We start from the raw sequence: 11,181 nt of genomic DNA, 5'->3' as shown, positions 1-11,181 counted from the left end.
TTTAAAGGCGCAAACTCAAAAAACTACTGTAGCTATCTGAAAGTTGAAAGCAATAAATAAAATTAAAATTTTACGCTCTACATTTTCGTAACTGACCAAATTTTCATATCATTTTTGGTTTTTGAGATAAACACTGATAAATAAGCATGGTGTCATTTTTACACTTAAAAAACTGATAAAAAATTTTATCCGATTTTATTGCACTTCCTGTTCCAAAACTTCCGGTTTTTTCTAGTTGCTATATGTTTATACAAGGAGAAATATCATTTTGCAAACATTTTGTCACAAAATGTAGAAAAATGATAATGTTCGGGGACGGAATTTAAATTTAAAAATAGAAAAAAAAGATTAAAAAAGAAGTTATGTTGTCGCTCCAGCCATCATGTAGTAGCTCCAGTAGAAGAGGCTGAAAAGTAGGTTTTTATCATTTTTCTCAAAAACCAAAAATGATATTTTAATTGTTTAAATTGGCAAAATGTGGAACTTAAAATGCTTAACATTTTGTTAGTTGAAAGCTTATCCATAGCTATCACCGCTTTTGAGATATGAGGCTTTAAAGTTTGCGCGCCTCGCAGGAGAAGCAGAGCAGCGAGAGCGCTCTCGTTTCTCTGCGTCTCCCAGGGAGCGCGCGCCCCTCGCTGAAACTTTAAAGCCTCATATCTCAGCACCGGTAATAGCTATCAAAAACTTTCAACTAACAAAATGTGTAACATTTCAAGTTCTACATTTTCACAGTTAACAAAATTCCTCTAGCTTTCCTAGTTTTTGAGTTAAACCCACTTAAAAACAATAAAGCACACTGGAAACACGACCCGTGAGTATTTATCGATAAGGTTGACATCTCGGACACGAATCGAAGGGATTACTTTCCTAGCACGTCGCCCGATGCCTGATATTGACTGTTTCATGGATACATTCATTCTGGCAAGTGTCATCCGTCGTTTGGCTCTGAAAAGTTCTAAAAAATTTGCAGAAAAATTTCCAGAAATCTTACCTTGCGCTATGTGAGCCTCTCATATGATGTGTTCGATGATTTAGGGATGCATGGGGTCGTCCTCCTTTCAGAGACGTCGATGAGTATCTTGGATAATCTGGAACTTCGTCCGCCTCCTCGCTAATGGTGTTCCCGGACCGGCAGAGAGGTGGGATTGGGGAGGAGGAGCGTTTTTTGGGTTTTACAGGGGACTGAAATAGATTTTAATCAGATGAAAATGTTTTTTTTTATCGGTTTTTGATAACTACAGTAGTTTTGAAGATATGGGTCTTTAAAGTTTGCCTGCTTTTCCTCTGTCGCAGGTGAGAGAGCGCGGGAGTAGGCCAGCTTTCAAGACGCGTATCTCCAAAACTAATGTAGCTATCAACAAAGTGTAAACTGCAATATAAAGCTCTTAAAATCTACTACATTTTGTTGTTTTGTGATTTTTGATTAGCTTCTTCCGTTCTTGAGATATGCACCTTTAAAGTTGGTGTGCCTTCTCCAGCCTTTCAGGCACCGGTAGGTGGAACGCGTTGGTTTTAAAGGCGCATATCTCAAAAAAACTACGGTAGTTATCAAAAAGGTGTAAAAAGCAAAATAAAGCTTTTAAAATTTATAATATTTAGCAAGATTTCTAAATTTTTATTAGCTACCACGATTGTCGAGATATGCTCCTTGAAAGTCAGCACGTCTCTTCGCCCGGCGGCTGAGGGGGTGCCACATTTAAACGTGCCTATCACCAAAACTACTGTAGCTATCTAAGAACTGTAAACAGCAAAAAAGCTCTCAACATATTTTACGTTTTGTTAATTTGCGTCTTTAAATTTTGCGCGCACCCCCACCCCCCTTCTTTCTCCAGAGGTGCACCAACTTTAAAGGCGCATATCTTCAAAACTACGGTACTTACTAAAAATGTGTAAATTACGAAAATGTAGCTGATAATATTTCCAACAATTACCTAATTTTCAAATTTGCTTAGCTACTGTAGTTTTTGAGAAATATATGCGCCTCTAATTTGGCGCGCCTTTCAAAAAACTCACAGATTTCGAAGCCGTATTACTGCTTCCCATGGCCTCTTCCAAAGCTTCTACTCGTCGGTCTTGGGGTTGTGGGACGCCCTGAAACTTTTTTTTAAATGTTAGCTCCGCCCCTTTTTCAACTCACGTCCATCAATCCACTCGGCACCCACTTCTGCACATTCACCGCCGATTCGCGGTCCTCCTTGTTCGCCCCATTCACGGGCCATCTATTTATAATTTTTTAAAAATTTTCAGACAAATTTAAAGGCACATACTCATTTCCACCGCCACCCCTTCCTCTTTCTCTGCCCCAATAGGAGTAGTTAACAGCTGCGTACTCCAGAAGTGCAGCAAAGACGAACACAAAACACATTACCTGAAAAAATTAGGATTTTTTGGGAAACTAGAAGAGATAGATTATTGGGGTTAACTAGTCAAATGTAGAACATAAAATTCTACATACTTTTTTAGTTGAAAGTTTTTTGCTAGCTATTACCGCTGTTGAGATATACGGCTTTAAAGTTGGCGCGCGCGTCAGCAGCTCTTAAGCCGCAGGGCGCACCGTCTTCAAAGGTGCATATCCCAAAATATACGGTAGCTATTGGATATCGTTAACTGGCAAAATGTAGAACAAGAAATTTCACATATTTTTCTAGTTGAAAGCTTATCCATAGCTATCATCGCTGTTGAGATATACGGCTTCAAAGTTTGCCGCGGAGAGACGCAGAGAAGCGAGAGCGCGCGTCGCTTCTCTGCGTCTCCTCCTAACTTTATAGGCGCGTATCCCCTGCAGCGTAATATCAATTGAAAAACTTCCAACTAACAAAATGTGTAAAATTTTATGCCCTACAATTTGCTAGTTTAAAAATTTTTGTCTAGCTAAAATGGTTTTCGAGCAACTCACCAAATAAATATCGATACTCTTTACATAGCTAATCCTGGGTAAACTCTGCCTGACACCCGTGGAAATTGTGGTCATAGTGAGTACAGTAGTGATGCCAAGAGCTACACGGGCACTTGTGGCCTCATGGTTGATCCAGAAAGATACCCAAGAGAGCATCACAATCAGAACACATGGTAGATATGTTTGGAAAATGAAATATCCAACTGATCGACGGAGTTGGAAGACTAAACTGAGCCTTTGGTAAGAGCCGGTGGCCGTGGACACAATAGAATCTTCAGTGTGGAATCCGGTGATTGTGAATTGAGGGACATCGGCTTGTTCGACACCATGAACTGCCAGTGGGTAGTTCCATTTCATTAGAACCTCGGATGTTGTGTAGCCATCTGTAACAAATTACTTTGATGGCTCATATCTCGAAAACTAGGATGGCTAGAAATAAAATTCAAAATGCAAGATGTAACTCGTAAAATTTAAGACAAGTTTGTAGTTGGAAGTTTTTTAGTAGCTATTATTGTTTCTGAGATATGCGCCTTTGAAGTTGAGGCGCGCTCTGCCGGTTAGGAAAAGAAGCGCGCCCACAGGGAGACGCAGAGAAGCGAGAGCGCTCTCGTTTCTCTGCGTCTCTGCAAACTTCAAAGCTTTATATCTCGGCACCGGTAATAGCTATCAAAGAACTTCTAACTAGCAAAATGTGCAAAATTTTGAGCTCTACATTTTGCTAATTTCAAATTTCCCCTAGCTGCTCTAAGATATAACTTACACGACTCAATTTCAACGGTACAATTCTGTGAATCCAATGGGAAATTCCTCAAATTCATCGAACAACTTAATGTAGACGTTAAACGCATTCCATATGCAACTTTTCCGTCTACATTGACCCTTAGCATTTTATTTCGTTCGGTTACTTCGTGTAGATATGAGTGTTTGTCGTTGGCCAAGAAGGTGTCGGGTACCCAGATGTTTCTGGAATAAAAAATTAAGCTTATAGAGCTTAAAACTTCCTATATTTTTGAGGTTGCAAAATTTTGTTAACTACTGTAGTTTTCAAGATACGCGCCTTTAAAGTTAGACGACCCTCCTCCAATGGCGGCGGTGAAGGGAGGGTGAGGGGGCGCCAGCTAGGCCAACTTTAAAGACGCATATCTCAGAAACCACAATAGTTAATACAATTTTGTCAATTGCAAAAGTATAGAAAATTTCATTTCACACATTTTTGTAATTTGCAATTTTTTGATAGCTACTGTAGTTTTGGAGATATGCGCCTTTAACATAGGCACGCCCCGAGGGTGAGGTAGGAAGAGACACAGAGAAGCGAGAGTAGTCTCGTTTCTCCGCGTCTCTTACCCCAAAGTTAAGTATTCAAATTCTCCCACTATCAAGTTTTTTTTCTAAATGATTTTTCTGAAATAGACATTGAGAGACGCAGACAACGAGAGGGCTCTAGCTTCTCTGCGTCTCTTCGTAGGCGGCAAAATGTAAAGGCGCATATCTCAAAAACCACAATAGCTATCAAAATTTTGTCAACAGCAAAAATATAGAGAATTTTATTTTACACAGTTTTGTAGCTATCAACTTTTTTCTAACTTTTCAACTTTTTGAGTTGTGTGCCTTTAAAGTTTGCATGCCACCCAAGGAGAGACTACTCTCGCTTCTCTGAGTCTCTTCCACCAAACTCACTGCGAAAACTCCCCGCTAAGTGTCATCTCATCAATTGGGATCTCATTACTCCACCGTAACCGTTCATCTGTCCAATATTGGTGTAGATACATGGTCAGAGTGTAGTCCTGGAATATTTTTTTGTAAAAATATCTCTGCGTCTCTCAATCTCTAGATACCATATCAACTTCCGAAATCGAATCGAACGATGCAATGATGATGTCCATGGTGAGAAGAAGTGCGTCGCCTGGAAAAACTTTTAAGGCTCAAAAAATTTTTTTTCCAAAATCCCAATGTTTTGGCATTGTATTCTGGTGCTGACAGCTTCATGATAAGTGGTCCCTGGGGGTATATAAACTTTTTCTTCCTTTTTTCAAATTTTTGAGTTTTCTAAAAGCTTCTGGAAGCTTCAGAAGACGTTTGGAATCAGCAGAAAATTCAAAAAAAAATTCCCAAAAAAAAAAATCGAATTTCGAAACAAAAAGTGTCACACCCTAATCTGTCTGCGTCTCTCAATTTTCCATACTCTCTTGTCGATCTATGTCAAAATTCAATCTTAAAAGGTCCCCAGCAGCTCGGGAAACAGGGGTTTTTGCTCACTTGGGATACTTTTTTTTTCAATTTGGGACAAGAAAAAGGGGGAAAATTGAATTTGAAAAAATTGGGAGAAGGTTAGGTTAAGAGGGTGGATAATTGGATGGGATTTGGTTGTGTGTAGGTGGAATCCAGGTATAAAATTTTTTTCAATTTTCAAGGTTTCATAACTCGGTGCCTAGACAACCGATTTTTTTGGTTTTAGTGTTAATAGAATGTTAATTTTCTTAGCTTTTTGAAAATATAATTTTCTAAATACTTATAATTTTTCGCAAGTTCAAAAACTCGATTCCAAAAATGCATCCCAAAAATTTTCAAAAAAAAAAGATTTTTTTGAAAAAATTTTTTCAAAGTTTCATAACTTGGTGCTTAGGCAACCAATAGTTTTGATTTTAATATTAAAACAAAGGAAATTTTCTGAGCATTGTAAAAATATATAATGCTATAAACTTTCAATTTTTTGAAATTTCAAAAAATCGATTTAAAAAATGTATACCCCCAAAATTTCCAAAAAATAAGATTTTCAAATTACCTCCAAATCCAGGCCTCAACCTAATATCGTAATCCGATAACAGATCACTCAACAAACTCGACGCATTTGAATACATTGTCTGGCTCCGATTGCTCCAATAGCTGCTGATTTGGTCGGCTGTGTGATTGTGGGCGGGGCTTAAAACTTTGGGAGATCAAAAATTAGAAAAATCGATTTTGACCCACCCATTCTGACAGAAAATCGTTGAAACCAATAGAAGAGCTATGGAGGTGTGAAAAATTTGCGTTAAGCGCGTTCGGCTTCGATGCATTTGGAATTTCTGGAATTTCGGAAAATTTTAAATTTTTGGCTCAAGTTTTTTTTTTTGAAAATTCAAAAAAAAATTTTGTTAGCTCCTAAATCAAAGGTTTAGGAAGTGACGAGCAAGAAGACGAGAAGAAAAAGCAGATATAGAGAAAAGAAAAGGGGTTGTGACGGGGGGTATAGAAGAGGCGGGGTCCCAGGAGCATCTGGAGGGAGAGGGAGAGAATGAGAGACGCAGAGAAAAAAGTTTCCGCTCTTTTTTTTTGGTTTTGATATAGATCCCTTTAATGTTTCTATTTTGGGGTAGAACTAGAAAATGATGGCTAGAGGCACAGAGAAACGAGAGTGCTCTAGCTTCTCTGCGTCTCTTCAAGGTGTGCGCAGGAACGAGATAGGAGGAGGGCAATTTTAAAGACGCGTATCTCACAAACCAGCAGTGCTAACAAAAAATTATCAATTGTGAAAATGTGTAAAATAAAATTCCCTACATTTTTGCAGTTGACAAAATTTTGATAGCTGTTGTAGTTTTAGAGATATGTGCCTTTAAAGTTGGCGCACCGCCGGAAGGGGGTGGAGACGCAGAGAAGCTAGAGCACGCTCGTTGTCTGCGTCTCTTATCAGTTCTTGGATGAAAAATTAAGATAACTGCAGCGGAAAAAGGAGGAAAGGCACAGAAAATTGAATGCGTATTGTTGTTTTTGGAGTATCAAGATTTGGCGGGAATTCAAAAATTTTCAAAAATTTTTTTTTCAAAATTTCATCATAACTCAGTGCCTAGACACCTGAATTTTTTGGTTTTAGTATCAAAAGAAAGCTATTTTTCAACAAATTTATAAAATTAGAATTTCCTCAACAGTCTAGCTGCTCTGTGTCTCTCCTCCCTTCTTTTCCTCCTGTCTGTGGTGTACCGGACGCCAGCTTAAAATGAGCATAACTCGAAAACTACTGTAGCTACTAAAAAAACTGTTAATTGAAAAATGGATGTCTTAAAATTGCCTACATTTTCGTAGTTTAAAATTTTCAAACAGCTTTTCTGGCTTTTGAGATGTGGCCTTTAAATTAAGCTCGCCTAGGAGGGGGTTCTCGCACAAGGTAGGCCTGCCACTTTTAAATGTGCACATCTCAAAAACTACTGTAGTTCTCACAAAGTTATAAATTAGAAAACAAAGGTTTCAAGTTTCTCTACATTTTGCTAGTTTAAATTTTTTGAAAAGCGTTTTTTGTTTTTGAGATATGCGCCTTTAAAGTTAGCGCGCCTGGAAGGGGGGTCCACACACAAGGTTGGCGCACCATCTTTAAAGGCGCACATCTCAAAAACGACTGTAGCTATCACAAATTTGTAAATCATCAATTTGTGTAAAATACAAATTCCTACATTTTTGTAGTTTGTAGTTTTTGTGTAGGTATTCTGGTTCTTGAGATGTAGACGCGGAAACATTGGGTGGATCATAAAAGGATGGCAGGGGGTGGGGGACGTAAATGAAATAATCTATATGCATGGATGGAGTGGGGTGGACCAGAACCCATAAAAGATGTTTCATTTTCTTGGGTACCCCCATACCAATAATAAAGTCATCAAAAAGCTAGAAAGAGAGAGCTCAAAAAAATACAAGAAGCTTCTAGAATAAAAAAGGAAGGAGCCGAAGACGTTGAGGGGAGCCTAGAAGGCCTCAATTCAGAATTCATGGAACAATTCCGATGCATTCCTGTGTTGCTTGCGTCCCCCCATCTGTATCCTTTTGTGTCTTTTTTCTCGGGACCCTAAAAATTTTCGTGTGTTTTAGTGTCAAATTTTCCATGGCTCTTTTTTGAAATAGCTTGCGAGGGAAAAATCAATTTTCTTTTCTTTTAAAGCACGATTTTGACAGAAAATTTGTTCTATTTAGCAAATTCAATTGCGAGAATCAGAAAATTCACTAAAAACTACCCCTGTACTCAATTTTCCCGGTGTTCTGGACCATTTTCAGGCCATTTCCGAAAATTCGCACACTTGGCGCAGTGGGATTTTCCACCGAAAACCTACTAATCTCAACACCCGGGTTCGAACTCTCCAAGAATCAAAATTTTTTCCAATTTTTTTAGAGCGTTTTCAAGGTGCTAGGAGGCCTTGAAAATGTTCAGAATCCATAGAATCTGAAAATCCAAAAAAATATTTTTGAAGTTATTTTTTTCTCAAAAACAAATATTAATTTTTTTTAGAAAACTAGAAAAGACGTCTTAGTGTGTCTGTAGAAAGCCAAAAATCTAAAAAACATAAAAAAATCTATGAAGATATCGATTTTCCCGGTGTTTTGGTGTGTTTTTCAAAAAAATCGCAAACGTGGCGCAGTGGGATTTTCCATCAAAAATCTACCAACCTGAACATCCGAGTTCGAACCCGTCTAGGGTCAAAATTTATTTGCAACTTTTAGTGATTTTTCATGAGCTAAAAAGTCTAAAAAACATGAAAAATTGAAATTTTGAAAATTTTGAAAAAAAAAGTTCCAGAAAATTATTTTTTTTTCGGAATTTCGATTATATTGTTCCTGAGAAGTTACATGACCTCCTAGTTACTTAAAACACTCTAAAAAAGTAGCAAAAAGAGTTTGACCCCAGGTGGGTTCGAACCCGGGTGTTGAGATTGGTAGAATTTTAGTGGAAAATCCCACTGCGCCAGACATGCGATTTTTGGAAAAGACCAAAATGACTGGAAAACGATATTTTTTTTAGATATTTTTTCAGTTTTTTGGTATTTTTCTAATTTTTGCAAGGTTTTGTATGTAATTTAGTTGTGTGTTTTAGTTGAAAATTCTAAATTAACCCCAATTTTGCAGAATTTCCAAAAGAATGCAAAAAAAAATGCTGAAAACGGAAATTTGAATGGTTTAAAAAGTTTTGCTGGTTTTGAAATTTTAGGGACATTTTCAAAATTCCAAAAACTCCTAAAAAATGGTCCGAAAAACCAGAAAAAGGGCCACAAAAAATGATGTAGAAAAAAAAAGAACACCTCAAGCAAAAAAACAAGAGAATGAGGACCCAATTAGGGGGTCGGGACACCATATATTTTGTGTCAAAAAAGAGATAAGAAGAAGAAACAAAAGAAGAAGAAGAAGAAGACGTTGACGTCTTCTTCTTCTTCTTCTCCTCCCAAAAATGGTGTGACAAACATTTCTGCCCGCATTTTCCAGAGCCCGGCCCTTCCCCCCCCCCCCCAAGGGGCTTTTTCTGGAAAAACGGACCCGCATTTTTCGTGTCACTTTTCTTTTGGCTTCAGCTCTTATGCCCTTTGACTCCAGATTCCAAAAACCATCGTTTTTTGTAGTTCACAGCTTTTAGATCGCTTAGACGAAGAGAAACAAAACGTTCTCGCTTCTCTGCGCCACCCACCTACCACCTCCCAGATGTGCCTACTTTAAAGGCGCATATCTTAAAAAATAGGCTTGCCACTAAAAAGTTACATAATACAAAAAAATAGTTTACGAAATTTCCCACATTTTTGTAGTTTACAAAATTGTGATAACTTTCTTAGTTTTTGAGATATGCGCCTTTAAAATTGGCTTAACCTTTAACCCCGTGGGGAGACGTTCCAGGTGGTGCGGCAACTTTTGAGGCCCATAACTCAAAAACTATGATAGATTTTTAAATTTTGTCAACTAAAAAATTGTTCAACATAAAAATTTACATATTTTTGTAATTTACAAATTTCTGATAACTACAGTAGTTTTTGAGATATGCGTCTTTAAAGTTGGCGCGCTTATCTGCGCCCACCTGAAGGACGGGCGCTCATTAACTTTAAAGGAACATATTTTTTAAAAAATGGAATAGCTATCAAAAAGCGGTTAAATTCAAATTGCTCAGCATAAAATTTTGCACATTTTTGTAGTTTACGAAAATTTAATAACTACAGTAGTTTTCGAGATATGCGCCTTTAAAGTTGGCGGCGCCCGCCTTGTCGCCCTGCGCTCACCGCGCCCACCAACTTTAAAGGCGCATATCTCAAAAACTATAATAGTTATCATTATGATAAAAAAAGAAAATTGTGTGAAAATTTGCTCTTCACATTTCGTTAGTTTCCCAATTTTTAATAACTACAGTAGTTTTTGAGATATGCGCCTTTAAAGTTGGCGGCGCCCAAAAAAGGCTATTTTTAGTGCTTAAAGAGATGCTAAAAGATGATAAAAGACGATGTAGTCGACCAAAAAAAAGCGTAAAACAACTCCTTTTCTTGTGAATTGTCTTGTCTACTTCATTTCAAAACAAAAAAAAAGAGGAAGAAAAAGACAAATCCCGTTAAATCAATCCACTTTTTGTCCCCCTCCTCCTTATCCAGGAAATGTGAGCCAATTTTGAAAAAAAGAGAAGGCAGACTACTTTTTCGGATGATTGAAAAAAGTGGAGAAGACGTTGACAACTACATTTTAGGCCACGCCCACTTTTTGATAGATTCAGGAAGACTTCAAGATTCCCATTAGATTCTTAGATTCCAAGATTCCAGGATTCTTAGATTCTTAGATTCTTAGATTCCAAGATTCCAGGATTCTTAGATTCTTAGATTCTTAGATTCCAAGATTCCAGGATTCTTAGATTCTTAGATTCTTAGATTCTTAGATTCTTAGATTCTTAGATTCTTAGATTCTTAGATTCTTAGATTCTTAGATTCTTAGATTCTTAGATTCTTAGATTCTTAGATTCTTAGATTCTTAGATTCTTAGATTCTTAGATTCTTAGATTCTTAGATTCTTAGATTCTTAGATTCTTAGATTCTTAGATTCTTAGATTCTTAGATTCTTAGATTCTTAGATTCTTAGATTCTTAGATTCTTAGATTCTTCGATTCTTAGATTCTCAGATTCTTAGATTCTTAGATTCTTAGATTCCTAGATTCTTAGATTCTTAGATTCTTAGATTCTTAGATTCTTAGATTCTTAGATTCTTAGATTCTTAGATTCTCAGATTCTTAGATTCTCAGATTCTTAGATTCTTAGATTCTCAGATTCTTAGACTCTTAGATTCTTAGATTCTTAGATTCTTAGATTCTTAGATTCTTAGATTCTTAGATTCTTAGATTCTTAGATTCTTAGATTCTTAGATTCTTAGATTCCTAGATTCCTAGATTCTTAGATTCTTAGATTCTTAGATTCTTAGATTCTTAGATTCTTAGATTCTTAGATTCTTAGATTCTTAGATTCTTAGATTCTTAGATTCTTAGATTCTTAGATTCTTAGATTCTTAGATTCTTAGATTCCTAGATTCTTAGA

At 37.0% G+C, this 11,181-nt stretch overlaps 1 protein-coding gene across 1 annotated transcript; it reads right to left on the bottom strand.

Annotated features, from left to right (window-relative positions):
• Positions 1 to 328: 328 nt before the first annotated feature.
• Cbr-gab-1 lies at positions 329 to 5,952 on the bottom strand (the record flags this gene model as incomplete). Its single annotated transcript, XM_045243389.1, has 12 exons — positions 329 to 406; positions 801 to 948; positions 995 to 1,185; positions 2,017 to 2,094; positions 2,141 to 2,222; positions 2,271 to 2,371; positions 2,900 to 3,282; positions 3,660 to 3,862; positions 4,577 to 4,683; positions 4,735 to 4,802; positions 5,682 to 5,818; positions 5,867 to 5,952. The coding sequence occupies 12 exons, from the start codon at positions 5,950 to 5,952 to the stop codon at positions 329 to 331; spliced, it is 1,662 nt and encodes a 553-aa protein (XP_045095785.1).
• Between the last annotated feature and the right edge of the window lie 5,229 nt (positions 5,953 to 11,181).

This window comes from Caenorhabditis briggsae (assembly GCF_000004555.2).
Source record: "Caenorhabditis briggsae complete genome, chrIII, whole genome shotgun sequence".
NCBI lineage: Eukaryota > Metazoa > Nematoda > Chromadorea > Rhabditida > Rhabditidae > Caenorhabditis > Caenorhabditis briggsae.
This window is presented reverse-complemented; position numbering and strand designations above follow the sequence as displayed.